This window comes from Eleutherodactylus coqui, chromosome 1 (assembly GCF_035609145.1).
Source record: "Eleutherodactylus coqui strain aEleCoq1 chromosome 1, aEleCoq1.hap1, whole genome shotgun sequence".
Classification (NCBI taxonomy): Eukaryota; Metazoa; Chordata; class Amphibia; order Anura; family Eleutherodactylidae; genus Eleutherodactylus; species Eleutherodactylus coqui.
In genome coordinates, this window is record NC_089837.1 from 176,137,196 (window position 1) to 176,156,372 (window position 19,177).

At 42.1% G+C, this 19,177-nt stretch overlaps 1 protein-coding gene across 3 annotated transcripts in view; it reads right to left on the bottom strand.

The window, feature by feature from the left end:
• DST (dystonin) overlaps window positions 1-19,177 on the bottom strand; it is a 391,490-nt gene that overhangs the window by 205,286 nt on the left and 167,027 nt on the right. For all 3 annotated transcript variants that reach the window (XM_066604043.1, XM_066604051.1, XM_066604035.1), the window contains 11 exons: window positions 17,152-17,277; window positions 15,267-15,419; window positions 12,336-12,490; window positions 11,759-11,885; window positions 8,785-8,968; window positions 5,954-6,111; window positions 4,808-4,986; window positions 3,945-4,083; window positions 3,549-3,742; window positions 2,937-3,096; window positions 1,846-1,929 (listed from right to left, as the gene is read on the bottom strand). In XM_066604043.1, the coding sequence (XP_066460140.1) occupies window positions 1,846-1,929; window positions 2,937-3,096; window positions 3,549-3,742; window positions 3,945-4,083; window positions 4,808-4,986; window positions 5,954-6,111; window positions 8,785-8,968; window positions 11,759-11,885; window positions 12,336-12,490; window positions 15,267-15,419; window positions 17,152-17,277 (1,659 nt within the window). The remainder of the gene's footprint in view (window positions 1-1,845; window positions 1,930-2,936; window positions 3,097-3,548; window positions 3,743-3,944; window positions 4,084-4,807; window positions 4,987-5,953; window positions 6,112-8,784; window positions 8,969-11,758; window positions 11,886-12,335; window positions 12,491-15,266; window positions 15,420-17,151; window positions 17,278-19,177) is intronic.

A 19,177-nucleotide genomic window follows, 5' to 3' on the forward strand; every position in this document is an offset into this window, starting at 1 on the left:
AGATATTAGAAAAAACTTTCTGATAGTGAGAGTGAACAGGTTGTCACGGGAGGTGGTGAGTTCTCCTTCAACGGAAGTGTTCAAACAAAAGCTGGACAAATATCTGTCTGGGATGATATAGTGACCCTGCACTGAGCAGGGGGTTGGATCAGATGACCCTGGAGGTCCCTTCCAACTCTACCATTGTATGATTCTATATGAAGCTATAGTACACACTTACTGTACTGTATGCACATGGCTCTGCAGTGTACAGTTGTGGCCTAAAGTTTTGAGACAGACACAAATTTTGGTTTCCACAACGTTTTTGGCTTCAGTGATCTTTTAGTCACATGTTTCTATGGTGACTGTAGTACAATTATAAGCATTTTATACGTTTTTAAACTTTTATTGACAAACACATCACGTTTAGGTAAAAACTCAATATTTACAGTGTTGACCCTAATTTTTCAAAACTTTTGTAATACGCGCTGGCATGCTGGATATCAGCTTCTGGGCCCAATCCTGATTGATGGAAAACCATTCTTGGCTAATCAATGCTTGGAGAGTTTATCACAATATCTGTGTTATTGTTTGTCCACCCACTTTTTGAGGATTGATCACAGGTGCTAAGTGGGATTTAGGTCCAGGTAGAAATTCCTGGCCATGGACACAAATTTTCAATGTTCTGTTCGCCAAGCCACTTAGCTATCACTTTTGCCTTGTGACATGGTGCTCCTTCATGCTGGAAAAAGCATTGTTCATCACTAGAGTTGAGCGAACATACTCTGCCGTGCTTGATGCTCGTTCGAGCATTAGCGTACTCAATAGTGCTCGTTACACGAACGAGCATTAAGCCGTGTTCGACCCGCCCAAGGTTTTGGCTCCTCCCCGCTGTGACATGATGGGGTTCGTTACTTGAGTAGAGCTCTCAAATTTTAGGAAAAGCTCGACTCGAATAACGCGGACTCGAGCATTTGGGTGCTCGCTCATCTCTATTCATCACCAAATTGCTCCTGGATCATTGGGAGAAGTTGCTCTGTTTAGATATTATACTTGATTCATGGCAGTGTTTTTTAGGCACAATTGTGAGTGAGCCCAATTCCTTGGATAAAAAGCAACCACACACATAAATGGTCTCAGGATACTTTACTGTTGCCATGACACAGGACTCATGGTAGCACTCACCTTTTCTTCTCCGGACAATCTTTCTTCCAGTTGAAGAAACATTCTTCAAACAGTCTGAAAGGGGCGTCATCAGAGAAAATAACTGAACCCATAGTCCTCTGCAGTCTAATCCCTATACGTCTCGCAGAATGTCAGTCTGTCCTTGGTGTTTTTCTTGGAGAGATGTGGCTTTGTTGCTGCCCTTCTTGACACCAGGCTGGCCTCCAAAAGTCTTTGCCTCACTGTGAGTGTAGATGCACTGATCCCTCCCTGTTGTCATTCATGAACAAGCTCTACACTGATGTTGAACTGATCCCGTAGCTGAATCCTCTTTAAGAGATGGTTCTAGCACTTATTGGACTTTCCTGGTCGCCCTGCAGCCTTCTTCACAACAATTAAACCTCTCACCCTGAAGTGGGGTTTTTGTGATTAAAGTAATTTTCATGGTAAAGAATGACTTTGCAATTTATTGTAATTCATCTGATCCCTCTTCATAACAATCTAGCAAATTGCCACTATAAAAACTGAAACAGCAAACTTTGCGAAAACCAAAATTTGTGTCAGTCTCAAAACTTTTGGCTGCAACTGTAAAGGAGACCTAGAATAGCTTTCAGTAAGCAGAGATCAAAAGGTTTGGCAGTAATTATACATAAGAATACTGAAAACAGTTCCGATGACAACCAAATGATCAAACATGCATACCTTAATGGCTAGAGAATACTGTTCTGAATACTTCTGGCATTCATCCATTTTGCTTTGCTTTATTCCAATTTCAGAAATCAAAATCTAAAGCAACAAAGAACACAATGAGTAAAACGACATCCTTCTAGGAAGTAATTACCAGACATATATAAGTAGGTATGTACTGCTGTTACTGTGCTCTTTGGCAACTTCATTCTGATGATGAGAACAGGTCCAGGTCAAACCCCACCACCTAGATACTTTGCTGGCTACTGACTGTGGCATCTAGGGAGCTACGTAGCTGGAATTGGATCTATATAATGGGCGCAGGACCAATTATATAGATGTCCGTCTATAAGGCAAGCTAGTCTATGATGTGTATTTAGATCATGGAGACTTATTGAGTTAAAATAGGTGGACCTTAATATATAACTCCAGTTCTAACATTCTGTGCTTCATAGAAAATCTGCTGTTGTGAGATATGCATGACGCATCGGTTTCTCCCCTCATATTGCCAATATTCAGTGGCTGGTGATTTGCTGACCCCTGACTACTTGTGTTCGCCCCACTTGCAACTGTTTTGGACTCACCTACAACATGGGGCCACTTTGTAATTTTTTCCATGGCCACTTTGGGTTCCCAATCCTCCCCTACCCTACCCATAGGACTGAAAAAAATCTTTTTAAAGTTAAGCCTCATTACTGGGCATCTTTTAGTCCTGGGGAATAAATACTAGCCAGCAATTAGCAAAAAGAAAAAATACTTCTATCCTTAAACTTATATAACACTGCTATAGTAATTATTAGAAAAAAAAAGGCAATTTGTAGAAGACATCCCCTTATCCAAAATCTGTGTTATATTGTCCAATGTAACATGAGGCATCGGACACTGAGGCAAAGTCTGATAATGCCACACTTATAAAGGATGAGGCATCCTCATGGAAAAAATGTCACCTGTGGTCGTAGGTTTTAGGGGCCGAAACAAATGTATTTTGTTATACAAAGCAATTTTAAGTTGTTTTTTTTTAACTACTGCTACTTGGTAATCAGTGAAGAACGGTATTGTATAACAATTGGAAACATGCATGGAATTTCAAGAGAAATTCTAGTTACCTTCTGTTCGTCCAGAAGTTTGGAAAGGGCCTTACTATCAGGCATGCCATCTTGCAACTTACTTTGTCCTTCCTCTACATGTGTAATCCAGGAATCGAGTGCCAAGTAACATTCTTTGTAATATTTCAAATACTTGCTAATTCCAACCAGGTCTCTTAACCTATTAAATGAACAAGAAACAGTAAAAACAGGAAAGCACTTCTTAATGTAGACTGTGAACCTTTAAAGGGTTTGTCCAAGACTTCAGGCATTTTTTCTACTGATGACCTATCATCAGGATAGTTCGCCAATAGATGATCAGAGCTCCACTGCTTGGGACAGCGCAGGAAGTAGATCACGATGCACATATCGCAAGTTTGGTCAAGCAGGGACATTGAATTCAGTGGCAGCTGTACCTGTACTACCAAACCAGACCGCTACAATAAGAATGGCGTGAGCTATTTCCTGCGCTATTTGTACTGACAGTGGTGCTGGGAATCAGCTAATTGGCAAGGATTCGGAGCAATGGACCATTATTCAGAACAGTCTGTGACTACAGGACTGAGCATAGCCTTATGTTTAAAATGCAGATTAAAACATGAAAGCCTCTGAAAGAACGAAATGTATGCAAACCTGTTTTCAATCTGAGAGTGCACATTCTGCCACCGCTCGGCAATCTGGTCCGCCTTTTCTTTGTGCCAATCAAAGTCAATATCCCGCTCCTTGTGCACTTTGAACATTTGATCACTGATGCTTTTGGCTTTCTGCAATTCATCTTCCAGTGCATGAAACACCTCTCTTTTCTCATCCACCTCCGACCTCCATTGCTATGTTATGAATGACAAATTATGGTAGTTTTTAACAAACTTAACAATGGACTCTTCAGAGAAATACAGAGGGTCAAAATTTACTATATACAGAGCCATAAATAATAAGTGTCATAATTAAGCATAAGGAAGAAATCCGGAAGTGTACAACATATGCAGAGGCAAACAAACACTATTTCACATACAGTATACGGATGCATACCTTCAAGGTGGCAATGAGCTTATCAATGGTGTTTCTATCAGCTGTAATGACATCTTCCTCACACAGTTTGGTCTCATATGTTTTCACGAGGCTCTCAGCTCCCTGTGTGTTCTTTAGCACTAGATTTATAGTCTTTAATCTGTGTGTGGGGGGAAATAAAAATGTAAGCTCCATTTGTCTTAATTAAGCAATAACACTATTATGAATTCTTAGGCCGTGTCCCTGTTCTGTTATGGCAGCAGGAAAACAGATTGCCAGATCCATCCTATGACGGAGGTGAACGGCGTCAGAAGGACTCCATTGACTATAATCAGGTCTGTCTAACTTCCATCCTGCCATCTGGCATTATTATGCTGGATCTGAGCGCTGGAGCCCAGGTTGCCCCACTGCACCGAACTCGGAAGATGCCAGCAGGAGTCACATGTTGTTCAATGTGCATGTGACCGCTCAGCCAATCACAGGCTTCAGCATGCTGGCAGAATCACCATTGAGACATGTGATTAGTTAAGCGGTCTCATGCACAATGAATGGCATGTGATTGCAGCCCGTTTCTTCTGGGTTTTGTGGGCGAGGGGGACACCTGGACTCCAGGGCTTGACAAGAAGCCACTGAAGAAGGTGAGTAGGTTTTTATATTTTTTTCCTTCTTTCACAACATTCCACAGAGGTCCAGAAAACCCCTTTAAATTTACATATGCGAATAAAAGAATTAAAAAAACATAATGACCACAGGAGAACGATGAGACAAATTGTTAACAGCCAAAATATACAAATATAAAAACCTTCAACCAGGAAGAGTTTAGGAAAACATTATGCTTAAAGGATAAAATATTAATAGATTCCAACCCTAAATAATGCACATACTTTTCTAGGTAGATGGAAGACATGGAGTAGACTTGGTTCATAGATTGGACAACAATGCTGAGCTCAGACCGTAGAGCCTCAGTCGCTGGAGAGGCAGCAGCTTGGCTGAAGAACTCCTCACATTTATCTGAAATTGATGATAAATCTACTTTCAAATGGTCCAAATCCCTCTTTAGTTTCTGTGCAGACAAAAGAAGAATGCTTTACTTCCTTGAACAAGTATATTTTGATACAAGAAGCAGACGGTACAACAGGTTCTTAAAAGTCAGAAAGAATGATCTATTCCAGCTTGTAGCATATATGGGCACAAGTGTAATAATAGGCGGTGCACAAGCAGCAGTGGTTCCTGTACGCCGATGCCTGAGAGGACCCCGAAGCCGTAGAAGAATCCACCAGTATTATAAATGGCGCATGGTAAGTGGGATCTTGTTCCAGATTTCGCATTAGGCCCAGGAAATTCAAGGTACTTCTCTTTACATGTATAATGCCCATTATGCTACCGTATGTTCACATGGGACGGATAGGCTGCAGAATGTCCGCTGCGGAATTTACGAAGGGCAGTCGATAAGCCGCCTGGAAATCCACAACTCAAAGTTGCTGTTTGTTGCCGATTTCATTATGTTTTTCTCTGCTGATGGTGCAGATTTTAGTTCAATTTTGATTTCTGTTCATGTGGGTTTTCCTCTACGTTCCTCTGTATTGCTATGTTCACACGGGCAGATGTACTGCGGAATGTCCGCTGCAGAATTTCCCGCATACAATCTGCAGCATTTTGAAATCCCAGCTAAATAAATTAGTGATTTTTGTCTACACGGAGTGGGATATCTACTGCGTAATTGTGATTTTGGAGCGGATTTTAATTTTGTGGTACAGCAGCGTTTCAGTGTCTTTTTCTGCATGCTTCCACGGTAGAGAGGTAATATAGAGAAGCATAGTAACATGAAGGAAAATCTGCAAAGCAAACAGTAATCAAAATCGCACTAAAATCCGCACTAAAAAAACGCACCATTAAGCCGTTATCACACAGGTTTAATGGTAACATTTGGCCACAAGAGAGTTGCAGTACAAACATGACATCCCTACAGCTCACACCGGGCCTCAATCTTACCCTATGGAGTGAATCTCATCATGGTCAACATGACCTACCTCTTGTTCGGAGATTCTCAGTGCACTTTCACGCAGGTCATCTCTGTCCAGTGGTGTTCTGATTTGCCGAATTAGCCGTTCCTCACAGCTTTCCAGCCGAAGACGGAAGTTTCTAATCTCAGAGGTATACAAATTGTAAATAGATTCTTCTTGTTCCTCTGTTGAAAATTTGGTTTAAGTTATTTTTGCCATTTATAACACTAATTATCTTTCTGAACTTAAAGGAATCCTATCACCTGGAAATTGGTTTAAATCCTCCATCATAGCATTAAGCGGTATAATACAAACAAAGAAGACATGACTGTATACAGAGAAAGCGTCTTGGCATTTCTGGAAATTTTACTTTGAAGGTTACGTGCCAATTATGCAAACACAATCCCGCCTAAAACCCGGCCTCTCCACTTGCTTGCCGTCACCCCCTTTATATTGGCATCAGCGCTGTAATTTCACACACGCACCATGCTCCCCCACTTGGCATGTATTGCCACACATGCGCACTCCGCTTGGCAAGCAAGTGGAGATGCTGGGTCTAGGCAGTGACACGTTGACTGGGTGAGAAGACCGGGCCATCTTTGACTCAAGGTGGCGCATTTGCAAAGTTGCCGCATAACTTTCAAAATAAGATTTCTACAAATGTAAAACTGCTTTTGTTAATACAGTCATGTCTGCCTTGCTTGTGTTATATCGCTTAACACTATGACAAAGGAATTAAAAACATTTTTCAGCTAACAGGTTCCCTTTAAAGCACACTAGAGATTCATATTTCTTGCACTGTAAACCTGGCTTCACTTCCCTGCAATAGACCCTGCTGATGTCCCGCATTAGTCCAATAGCAATTCAACTACACAACAACTAAAAATAATTAAACATTTTTTGAAATCTATACCAAATTATTGACAAGTTTCAGAAGTTCACATATAGCAGAAATAGTGCAAATTGTTTGCAGAAGAACACCGCACCAAAATCTGCTTCAAAACCCATGTCAAAATCCACTATATTGGTGTAGATTGTGACATGCTTTTTGCTGCGGATCCGCAGTAGATTTCAGCCTTGTAATTGAAAAGGTGAAGTCCTCTGCGGATCCGCATCAAAATAGTGCAGATTTTGACGCAGTGTTTCTGTGGATTGTCTACTGCACAAAATTTCCACTATTTACACTATGCGTAAACAGGATAGAGGATAACTGTGTGATCATGGGGGTAGGGTCCAACTACTGGGACCCCGCGATCCTATTTAGGGGTTCTAGTTGGTCCTCAGGAGAATGGAGGTCATGCAGGTGTGCTGTTGCTCCATTCTCTTCAATGACAAGGCCGGAGATTGACAAAGTGGTTGAACTCTGGAATCTCCAGCGCTATCACTAAAGTGAATAGAGTGGTGGTGCACCTGTTTAATCTCCATTCTATTCTTTTGTGAACCAACCAGACCCCCATTCACAGGATCTTTGGGGGTTCCAGCTGTCAGACCCCCACGATCTTAAAGGAAACCTGTCACGTCCCCGCAACACCATTAACTAAGTTATGGTGCTATTAGGTGACGTGACAGGGAGCCGGGTGATGTATTTTTTATACTCACACACTCCTGCGATCAAGCACTGCCGCACTCCAGAGATCGCATGGCACTGGAAAATCTGACTCTTTTCAGAGTCCTGTGCGTGTGCTTCTCCCATAGACCTGTATAGAAGAGTGCATGTATGGACTCTGAAAAAAGAGTCATGTTTTCCAGTGCTGTGTGATCTTTTGGATGAGTATAAAAAAATCCATCACCCTGCTTCCTGTCATGTCCCCTAACAGCACCATAACTTACTTTATGCTGCTGTGGGGGTGTGACAGTTTCCCTTTAAAGTTTTCTCCATTATCCCTTTAATCGCAGCTATGCAAAGTCTATAATGCATTGGTAATGTGGTATGGATTTTGACCTTTATTACCCCTTAAGGGTCAACCATAGAGATGAGCGAGCACCAAAATGCTCGGGTGCTCGTTATTCGAGTCGAGCTTTTCGTAATATTCAAGAGCTCTATTCGAGTAACGAACCCCATTGAAGTCAATGATAGACTAAAGCATTTTTGCCATGGACCTGCGGGGTGCCGAGCTTTTGTTTTCTCTCTCACTCTCTCTCTCTGGCACGTCACAGCAGGAAGTGGTAATGCGGGGAGGGGCCAAAAAAATTTTCTCGGACACGGCATGGTAATCGCTCGAGTAACGAGCACCATCGCATATGCTAATACTCGAACGAGCATCAAGCTCAGACGAGAGTGTTCGCTCATCTTTAGTCAACCACAGTAAATTTATGGTGTTTGGTCCTGGGCTTTAATCCCAACTGATACTAAAAAATAATGGTGCGGGATTAAAGCTCTTGCTACTACAATCTAGCAGGAGCAGGTCGGATTCTCTGCTGGTAGTCGCAGCCAAGGACCTGGAGGAGAAGGCAGAAGCGGGTTTTAACTACTTGTCGCTCTCTTGTAGGCTACATAGCAGTTAATGAGCACTATGTAGTGAAGAGAGAAACCTGCTACAGCAGAGCTCCCATGAACTCCCATGAGTGTGCAACATGAGCAAATACTATGTGCGTGCTTCTTAAAGATTATTTCTCAAATGCCACCCTGGCATGTATGACTAAAAAAAATCCCACCAACAATTCCAGGAAAATAAACGCAGGCATCAATCAAAAAACATATGCAATTTTTCTGATGTTTTTTTTTTTTACTTAAAAACAACAAAAAGCCTGTATCTGAAGGCAGCCTTATGCCTGTGTGTGCGTTGTGTGCTATTAAATACAGGAATACAGATATAGTGCAGTTCCCTATATCATTTACAGCATATCCTTTTATTTACCTCTTTCTGCAGATTTTAGAAGGTCCTCATAGTACAATTTGCAAACATTGACCTCTCTCTCCAGGTGACCTATATCCGACACGGAGAACATTTTTGACTCCTGGCTGTCCTCCAAGAATTCATCAAAACGAGCTTTTAGATTGCTTAGAACCTGCTGATGTTCTCCAGGAAGCAAGGTTTTAATCTGCAACAAAGCGTTAAAGAATCAAAAATCAGTCAAATAAACAGTGACGTACAGGATAAAACTATTATAATGACCATATGATGATTTACTGTATTACCTTAGAATAGATTTTACATACATTAGATCTTAAATCTATTCGGTATTTAAAGGGCTGTTTTCCCCAAATAGTTACTGTATATTCACAGCATTGTCAGACTTCCATGACTGCCCGGTCACCAGATTTATCGCCAATAGCACATGTATGGGACCATCTAGGGTGCCAACTTTGACAGCCTATGAGCTTGCATAATCTAGAGGCTTAGTTACAGCAAATGTGGACTGATATGTCGGGGGATACCAGACAGAACCTGTAAGTGTTGATGCCCGCCTGTATCACATCTTGTATCCAAGCTAGAGGTTGACCAACAGCATACTGGTGCCTTCATGCCCACCTATATCACATCTTGCATCCAAGCTAGAGGTGGCCCAACAGGATACTAGAGCCTCCATGCCTGCCCGTATTCCATCTTGCATCCAAGCTACAGGCAGTACAACAGAGTATTGGAGCCTCCATGCCTATCCGTATCACATCTTCTATCCAAGCTAGAGGTGGTACAACATGGTACCAGAGCCTCCACCCCCCACACCCCCAGTGTCACATCTTGTAGCCAAGCTAGAGGCGGTACAACAGGGTACTAGAGCCTCCATGCTCGCCTGTATCACATCTTGTATCCAAGCTAGAGGCGGTACAACAGGGTACTAGAGCCTCCATGCCAGCCCGTATCACATCCTATATCAAAGCTAGACGTGGTACAATAGGATACTAGAGCTCCATGCCCGCCCGTATCACATCTTGTATCCAAGCTAGAGGTGGTACAACAGGGTACTAGAGCTCCATGCCCGCTCGTATCACATCTTGTATCCAAGCTAGAGGCAGTACAACAGGGTACTAGAGCCTCAATGCCTGCCTGTATCACATCTTGTATCCAAGCTAGAGGCATTACAACAGGGTACTAGAGCCTCCATGCCCCCCCGTATCACATCTTGTATCCAAGCTAGAGGCGGTACAACAGGGTACTAGAGCCTCCATGCCCGCCCGTATCACATCTTGTATCCAAGTTAGAGGCGGTACAACAGGGTACTAGAGCCTCCATGCCCCCCCCGTATCACATCTTGTATCCAAGCTAGAGGCGGTACAACAGGGTACTAGAGCCTCCATGCCCCCCCGTATCACATCTTGTATCCAAGCTAGAGGCGGTACAACAGGGTACTAGAGCCTCCATGACCGACTGTATCACATCTTGTATCCAAGCTAGAGGCGATACAACAGGGTACTAGAGATACATTCTCCTTTTGCTCTGATATTGTAATCACTTACTTGCATCAACGTTACAATCACACAGAGAAAGTTTCATCCAATTCGGTGAACTCCTTCTAGGAGATGGATTATTTTTACAAAGACTGTATGCGTGCAAATAGCTCTAGCTGTTGGTGTGATTACTATTATGTCACCAGAGGGAAGCAGTAGTCTAAACTGCTTCCACACACTGTGCCAATACTTTTTTTTAAAGGCTCTGAGCCAACGCGACAGATTAGCTGCAGATTTTCTGTGCAAGTCCAATACAATGTATGTGAGTGGGGTTTATGCTGCATTTCTCACTGATTTTGTCCAGATTTGTTTACTTTCGCACACTGTTGTGCAAGAAAATCCTCATCAAACTATCCAGAATATTTTGCAGTGGATTTAGGCGGCCATCCAGCATACAATATATCCACTGTGTATAGAGTTTAAGGTATAATCAGAATGATGTTATCTTATGTGAGTCAGAACAATCACAGGGATGCCAAATATATATAACTTTTTATGTTGTACTATTAACAACAAATAAACTAACTTTCAAAAATAATTTGCTTTCTGTCACCATCTTCTAACCCCCCATAACCTTTTGTACCGGTGTGATGGCTCATTTTGTGCATGGTAAACTACAGCTTCAATCAGCTTTTTGATTGCTTTTTGTTCAATTTTTTCATGAGGACGAGGTGACCAAAAAAAGCTCAACTCTGGTATTAGATATATTTTTTCCTGATGCCGTTCACCGTGCTGTTCATGTGATATTTTAATAAATTGGGCTTTTAAGATTTATTTTACTCATTTATACAACAGAAAGATATTCTGCAGCACTTTATATCATGTGACACACAGGTTCACCTATTAATATGGTTTTTAGAGTGTGGAAGGAAAACATACAAACACATGGGGAAAACATACAAACTTGTCTGATCCCATCCACAACATACTGCAACACTTTAGTATTGTACTTTTGCAGGCATCTTATTAAGCCTTTCCAATTCAATTTGTATCCTGGTTTTCCTAGGGGGCTTACTCTTTTTCTGTCGTTATACAACAGCGCTATATGCTGGCTAAATCCAGTACTGCATGAGGTGACACGTTGGATAGGCTCCGACAGCAGAGAGGATGGCAATATACAGTAAGAGAACCCCGATGGACGTCTTCCAATATCAGAGCTGTACAGCCTTAAATCATAATGTCTTCAGATGTCAGACAGTGGATTGGAAAGGGTTAAGCCCTGCCACATCAGCAGGGAAGCTGAGCCTGCTCTATACACTGTGACACATCATTCACCGTACAGAAGATGTTGGCAAGGAGTTAATAGATACATATACGTTCAGCATAAATCCACATCAGAGCTATACATGTATGATGGCTGTTGGCAAGGGGTGAAACAGTAATGAAACACTGATATATTTACATATGTTTGTGTAAATAGGTAAAAGAAAAGACGAACATACTGAAGAAACCTTGCTAGCTCGGATGGCTTCAATTTCGCTCATTAAGTAATGCCAAGATACCATGCTCTTCATGTTGATATGGGATTCATGCCAGAGCGATAAAACACTTTGATACATTTGTTCTATCCTGTAATAAAATATTGCACAGTTATGTCAATTCAGAATTATAGGCACTTTCCAGGATTAAAATATTGATGACCTATCCTCAAAAAAGGTTATCAATATCTGATTGGCAGTGGTTCACTACTTGGAACCCCGCCAATCAGCTGATTGAAAAGGCTACAATGCTTGTGTGCCACTTCCCCTTCTCATAGCTAAGACTTCACATTCATTGATTACATGACCTGAAAGCAGCTCAGTGGATGGAACTGAGCTGCAATACCAGGCCTAACCACTGTGAAAGTTACAGCGCTGTGCCTCGTACGGAGAAAGTGATATCCCCAGACTTCACAGGTTACCCAATTTCAAATTAGCATTGCAAGGAAAGAGCTGCGCTCATTTCCAAGTATGTTAATTCATAAAAGATCAGCAAAGAAGGTGGAGCCTGCTAATGTACGCGATTACCCTGTCATCTCACCTGTTTGCGGAGTCAACCGCTTCTTTGTTTGGTGGTGGCACGGTAAAGCACACAGATGGGACCATGGCTTCATTGCCGGTAGGACTGATCACCTTCCACTTTGCACGGTGTGAATTGCTTGCCAGTACACATTCATCGTCTTTGTAAATAGTTATCTGAAAGTAGAGATGGGGAGAAATATCTTTGACTCATCTTCTATTATTTTTTCATCATAGATATACATCTGTAGTAACACTAACGCACAGTGCATTAGCATGCTACTCTGATAATGAGTCGCGCTGAGCAACGACTTGGCGTGGATATGTTTATTGTGTAGCACCACCGATATTCACTTTGAATGGCTGCAGCTGTGCTACACAAGTAGCATATCACGGCCCAAAGGCAACTGGTGGTCTGTGCTACAGATGTAGCGCGCCAAACTTCCATGTCGGCGCTACTACATCTGTAGCGGCTGTCTTACAATCTACTTTTCCTTTGAAGAGTATGTTGAGAACATATAGGGCAATTCTGTTGAAAAAGTGTTTCTGCATATTTATTAGAAGTGGTAAAGAAATGAGACCGCATCAGTACAGAAATAATAAAATTGTGCAGAAAACTTCAGGAACCTTGCAAGTAACACATGGCAGCATAGTAACATAGTATGTAAAGCTTAAAAAAGACATATATCCATCCGGTTCAGCCTATTACCCCCCCCCCCCCCCAATGATGATCCATAGGAAAGCAAAAAATCCAAATGAGGTAGAAGCCAATTTTCCCCATTTAAAGGGGTTGTCCTGCGCCGAAACGGGGTTTTTTTTTTTCAATAGCCCCCCCGTTCAGCGCGAGACAAAACCGATGCAGGGATTAAAAAAAAAAACGGGTAGTACTTACCCGAATCCCCGCGCTCCGGTGACTTCTTACTTACCTTGTGAAGATGGCCGCCGGGATCTTCACCCTCGGTGGACCGCAGGTCTTCTGTGCGGTCCATTGCCGATTCCAGCCTCCTGATTGGCTGGAATCGGCACACGTGATGGGGCGGAGCTACGAGGAGCCGCTCTCTGGCACAAGCGGCCCCATTCAGAAGGGAGAAGACCGGACTGCGCAAGTGCGTCTAATCGGGCGATTAGATGCTGAAGATTAGACGGCACCATGGAGACGGGGACGCTAGCAACGGAACAGGTAAGTGAATAACTTCTGTATGGCTCATAATTAATGCACAATGTACATTACAAAGTGCATTAATATGGCCATACAGAAGTGTATAACCCCACTTTGTTTCGCGGGACAACCCCTTTAAGGGAAAAAATTCCTTTCTGACTCTAATCTGGCAATCTGAATTATTCCAGGATCACCAACTTCTGAAGTTATTAAAGGAGATGTCCTGCGCCGAAACGGGTTTTTTTTTTTTTAAACCCCCCCCCCCGTTCGGCGCGAGACAACCCCGATGCAGGGGTTAAAAAAACCACCCGCACAGCGCTTACCTGAATCCCGGCGGTCCGGCGTCTTCATACTCACCTGCTGAAGATGGCCGCCGGGATCCTCTGTCTTCATGGACCGCAGGGCTTCTGTGCGGTCCATTGCCGATTCCAGCCTCCTGATTGGCTGGAATCGGCACGTGACGGGGCGGAGCTACACGGAGCTACACGGAGCCCCATAGAGAAGAGGAGAAGACCCGGACTGCGCAAGCGCGGCTAATTTGGCCATCGGAGGGCGAAAATTAGTCGGCACCATGGAGACGAGGACGCCAGCAACGGAGCAGGTAAGTATAAAACTTTTGATAACTTCTGTATGGCTCATAATTAATGCACAATGTACATTACAAAGTGCATTATTATGGCCATGCAGAAGTGTATAGACCCACTTGCTGCCTCGGGACAACCCCTTTAATGATTATAATATGTAATATTGTATCGCTCAAGAAAGGCATCCAGGCTCCTCTTGGACTCTTTTAGTGAGTTCACCATTACCACGTCCTCAGCAGAGAGTTCCATAGTCTCACTGCTCTAACAGTAAAGAACCCCCCCTATGTTGGTTTAAAAAATCTTCTTTCTTCTTGATGTAGAGGATGCCCCCTTGTTACAGTCACCGTCTAGGGTATAAATAGATGATGGGAGAGATCTCTGTATTGTCCCCTAAAATGTTCATACATACTGGTAGTTGTTAGGTTGCCCCACAGCCATCTTTTTTCCAAACTAAATATTCATAACACATAACATATTAATAATGCATACAATTCAACAATTTGTGACTAGTTTGAGTGATCAGTCATGATAATCTCAATATATAAAGACCTGCAAGAGACTGCAGTACTTTAGCAGTAATCTTGATCTGAAGTCTTCAGGAGTGGTAAAGAGTTTGATTAAAAGATCAGCACATGACTGTGTGTGATCAGTCAATGATCTTGCAATCACAAAGGGTGATGCCATGCAAAACCAACTTGAAAGAGAGCACAATGATGACTGTCCACATTATCAAAGAGTGCAAAGCCACAGTAGGGAGAAGTACATCACAGTACAAACTGGTTGCTAGGGATTTGCTGCCATAATAATAAAAGGCTAGTTTAATTAAACACATAAAATAATAGTTTGTAGATCATGCCATCATTGTTTTTTTGCCTTCCTCTGGACCAACAAGGAGGGGGGTTGAAACACGCTGAACTAGATGTCCATTGTCTTCATTCAGCCTAAGATGCTATTTTACTAGGTCTCTATTTCAATGTAAGGAAGCTATCTAATGGAGACAACTCCTATCAATTGGCCCTGGAACTTGAACTTTTTCTAGTGTAGTATAAGGAGGCTTCTGTTGCACGGCAGATAAAACTACAGGAGATTGTGGAGCAGTGAGAATAAGCATTAAAATGTACTTTTTGTAAACCAGACCTGGAAAGACGGTTTTATAGATATGTGATCGACTAAGCAACAGTTCACACGGTCCACTGAATTATACACTCACCTCAATTTGTCTGTAGTCACATATGGCTCGAATTGGAATGGATGCCTTCAGTGGATTGTCGGGGTTCCTTGGTTTCAACTGAACTATTGCCTTTGCCTTCCCAACAAGGCTGGAAATTTTGCTTTTGTACTGTAGAAGTTGTTCTTTTTCTTCCTGAATGATTAGAGAAAGAAACCATTACTCATGCTGTTAAATCTCCCCTCATGCCGTTTGATGGTTCAGGATGCTCGGAGTTTTTAATTAATTTAATTTCTTTGAAATTTTGTTTGTATTTTTTCATTAGCAAAAAGAATGTTAGTGATAAATCAATAGGCGGCTTCTAAATTCTGCCAATAATCTAACTGGTAGAGAACATGTTATTACATTCCCCTTTGTGAAATAACTAGGTCCTCTAAACCAGTGTTTCTCAACTCGAGTTTTTAAATGACCCCTTAAGAGGTCTTAATTAGATGAAATCCTAAAGAGGTGTCCTTTCTATAGGATACTCTGAAAATAGATGGAGCTTATTTGAATTGCAAGGCAGGGTTTTAATAATTGTCACATTCCAAAAACCCTATCCTTTTTATCTTTCCATTAAAGTAGCCTTATGAGAGCTCATTTTGCAGAACGTGTTGTAATCTACAATGCCATCATTTTGGGGTACATATTGCTTATTAACTTTTTTTAAAAACTTTTTTACTGTCTTTTTTCCCATAATATCAATATAAAACAAACCAAAATAAAATATCATAGTGTCTTACAGTACAATTGATTTACCCTTATTAACTTGTATTACCTTGTTATTGGAAGGAACGGAAATAAAACAGAAATTCCACCATTGGTTTTTTCTTTTAAATTTTGAGCCACTCACTAAGAACCATAAATAAGATGCTACTTATAACCTGTAGATCAGTTCAAACATATATATTTTACCACTATTTATTAAAACATAAATCATATCTTTTAGTCATTAAATTCGGAGATCGATAGATTTTTAGATTTTTCCATCTTGGGGCTTGTTTTATGTGGGGTGAACTGTAGCTGTTATCAGTACATACAACTCCCTCATCACTATCAAACCATGGGCAGCATGAACCCGGGGCAGATCTGCCTATTCAGTACATGTATGTTTTATTCTAAAACCCTGCCACGTTTCAGAAAAAAAAACGCTTAGGAGGTTTGACTCAGAACTTAGCACTCAGTGCTCTTGAGTTCTTAATGCCCGCTAAGGCCTCATGTCCACGGGAAAAATCAGGCCCGCTACGGATTGTACATGGAGAATCCGCAGCGGCTCCCTCCTTTCCCGCGGACATGAGGGCTGAAAATAAGAATAAACTCACCTGCTGCGGGGCGTGCGTGTCTTCCCTTCTTCGCGGCCGGATCTTCTTTCTTCGGCCAGGCGAATGTGCTCGGCACACCAGCCGCGTGCCGTGTGCATGCGCCGGGCACATCCGCCGGCCCGAAGAAAGAAGATCCTCCCGCGAAGGAAGGAAGATTTGCATCACCCGGAGCAGGTGAGTTTATTCTGATTTTAGGCCTCCTGCGGATCCGGACGGCTTCCATAGGCTTCAATAGAAGCCTGCAGGAGACCCGCATGAAAATGGAGCATGTCCATTTTTTTCATGCTCCAGATTTTTTAAAATTCACTTTTATTGACCATCCGCGGGTATTTATCTATCCGTGGGTGGTCAATGCATCCCTATGGGGTGCGGATCCATGTGCGGGTGATCCTCTGCGGATTTTAAATTTTCTTTTGCCCGTGGACATGAGGCCTAAAGCTTCTCAGACAAGCAAATACACAAGAGCTCAGAGCAGAGGACGCCACCCTACTATATAACATTTATGTATCCACATGTATGTAAAATCCTAAAAATTCTAAAGGGAAATAGGCTTTTGTGGTCATTACCATTGATTCTTGCACTAAATCTTCTAGCTTATGTACGCTGGTTGACTTATCACAGCTATACTTCCTCAGAATGGAATCTTTTAAGCTCTTCAGATATTCTGCGGCATCCTTGGCATCACTGAAATACTACAATAACATAAACAAAGTAAATCAAATGCATTTCAGAACTGTGCATCTGGAATAGTGACTTTGAAACAGCAATTTAAATGATTATTTAATCAAATAATGAGCAACTCTGTCTTTTTACAAGACTCAAAGTAATTATTATGGCCTCGCGCACACAACTGTATTTTGGATCTGTAATAATAAGGCATTTCAATGAAGCCATGCAAACTACTGTATATAAACAAAGTAATATGCAGAGGTATGTTTTAAATCTGGTATCCGCATTTAAAAAACAAAAACCTGCAGCGCTCCTTCCAATAGTGTAGATCGGGCTGTATTCTCTTCTAGAAGCAGCAACGCAAAGCTATGCAGCCACAATGGTGCACACAATACGATTCCGTACTGTATTATGGGCAGAAATGTTCTCACTCATGGGCATGAGCCCTAACTATGAAATGTGCGTATAAGCATCATTTAGGAAGATTTTCACAGTCTACAGACATCATAAGGATCAGCAACTGTGACTCTTACACATCAGCCAGGCTTGTCTTCCCTCCTGACATGTCTGTTTTAGAAAATAATTGCGTTCCTCATCATAAAGGGTTACTATATAAGTACCAACGTTTTATAGGAACCAAAGTGTTGATATAGCCATGATCCATCATGGTGCTTAAGCATGTGTCCTTACGTTTGCATGACTTAGTTACAAATGTTCTGTGTGAGCCTTTTCATGATCAAGTCCCACTTCTGTCTGCCAGAACTCTTCCCTTTGCAGAAACAACCAGTCTTCTGCAATTTCTTACTCCATGGGCGCTCACATGATGCTGACATCATGACAAGCTACAGTCACAAAAACTTTCATCCCAGCTGCATGATACTATTTATATTATGTGTCTTTCTGTTTAGCAGTATGGGTTCTATATAATGTTGGAAGGGTCTATTTCTTTAACAGTAACCCCCTCTAACAACTGCGGAACATCTTTTCTTGTAACTCTTTCTTGTGCAGTTCTTCAGTCATTCCTACTAGAATTGTATGCAGGTGTGCCTCTGTACACCCATAGTATCTAATCAGAGCTCAGAATGTCAGGCTGTGTAGATAAGGGAGATGAAACAATACATCATGCTAGCCAAGCCAGAAACTAACTGTACGCTTATGTACACCACGAAACAGCTGTTTGTGTACGGATTCTGGCTTGGCTTTAAATTTCCAGTCATTGTTACAAGGCTTGTATAAAGAGTCTAACATTGACATGCAGGAATAATGCCTTCCAATAGTTGGCGCTGTAGAGGTATTGTTCCATCACTCTTATTTGCATATTACCCAGAGGAGCATGAATGGCCTTATACACCTCCTAACTCACTCACCTTCTAGGTGCTCTACCTAAAGAGAAAAGATAGTGCTCCTGACCCAGGCTGTGTAGAGATACACCCCACTGACGAAGGGGATGGTAACGGTCCATTTACATGTGACGATTATCGCTCAAAATGCGTTCAAACAAAGTAAATTAAGCGAAAATCGTCCCGTGTAAATGCAAAAATAATTGTTTACTGTTTGTTCACTTCTTGTTATCGCTGGCTTTCAGTGAGCATAAAAAAAACATAGAATGTGAGGCGCTGAGCGAGAAGCCCACGATCCAGCGGTGGACTCCGCTGTCTAAACTCTCAGCAGAAGTGCTAACAACCTTAGCGGTGACGTCAGCCCTCGTGCAGGCATTTAGATCAGTGTTCCCCAACTCCAGTCCTCAGGGACCGCCAACAGGTCATGTTTTCAGGACTTCCTCAGTATTGCACAGGTGACGTATTTATTGTCGGTGCCTCAGACATTACCACAGGTGTTCGTACTATAGGATATTCTGAAAACATGACCCGTTGGAGGTCCCTGAGGACTGGAGTTGGGGACCCCTGATTTAGATGACTAAAT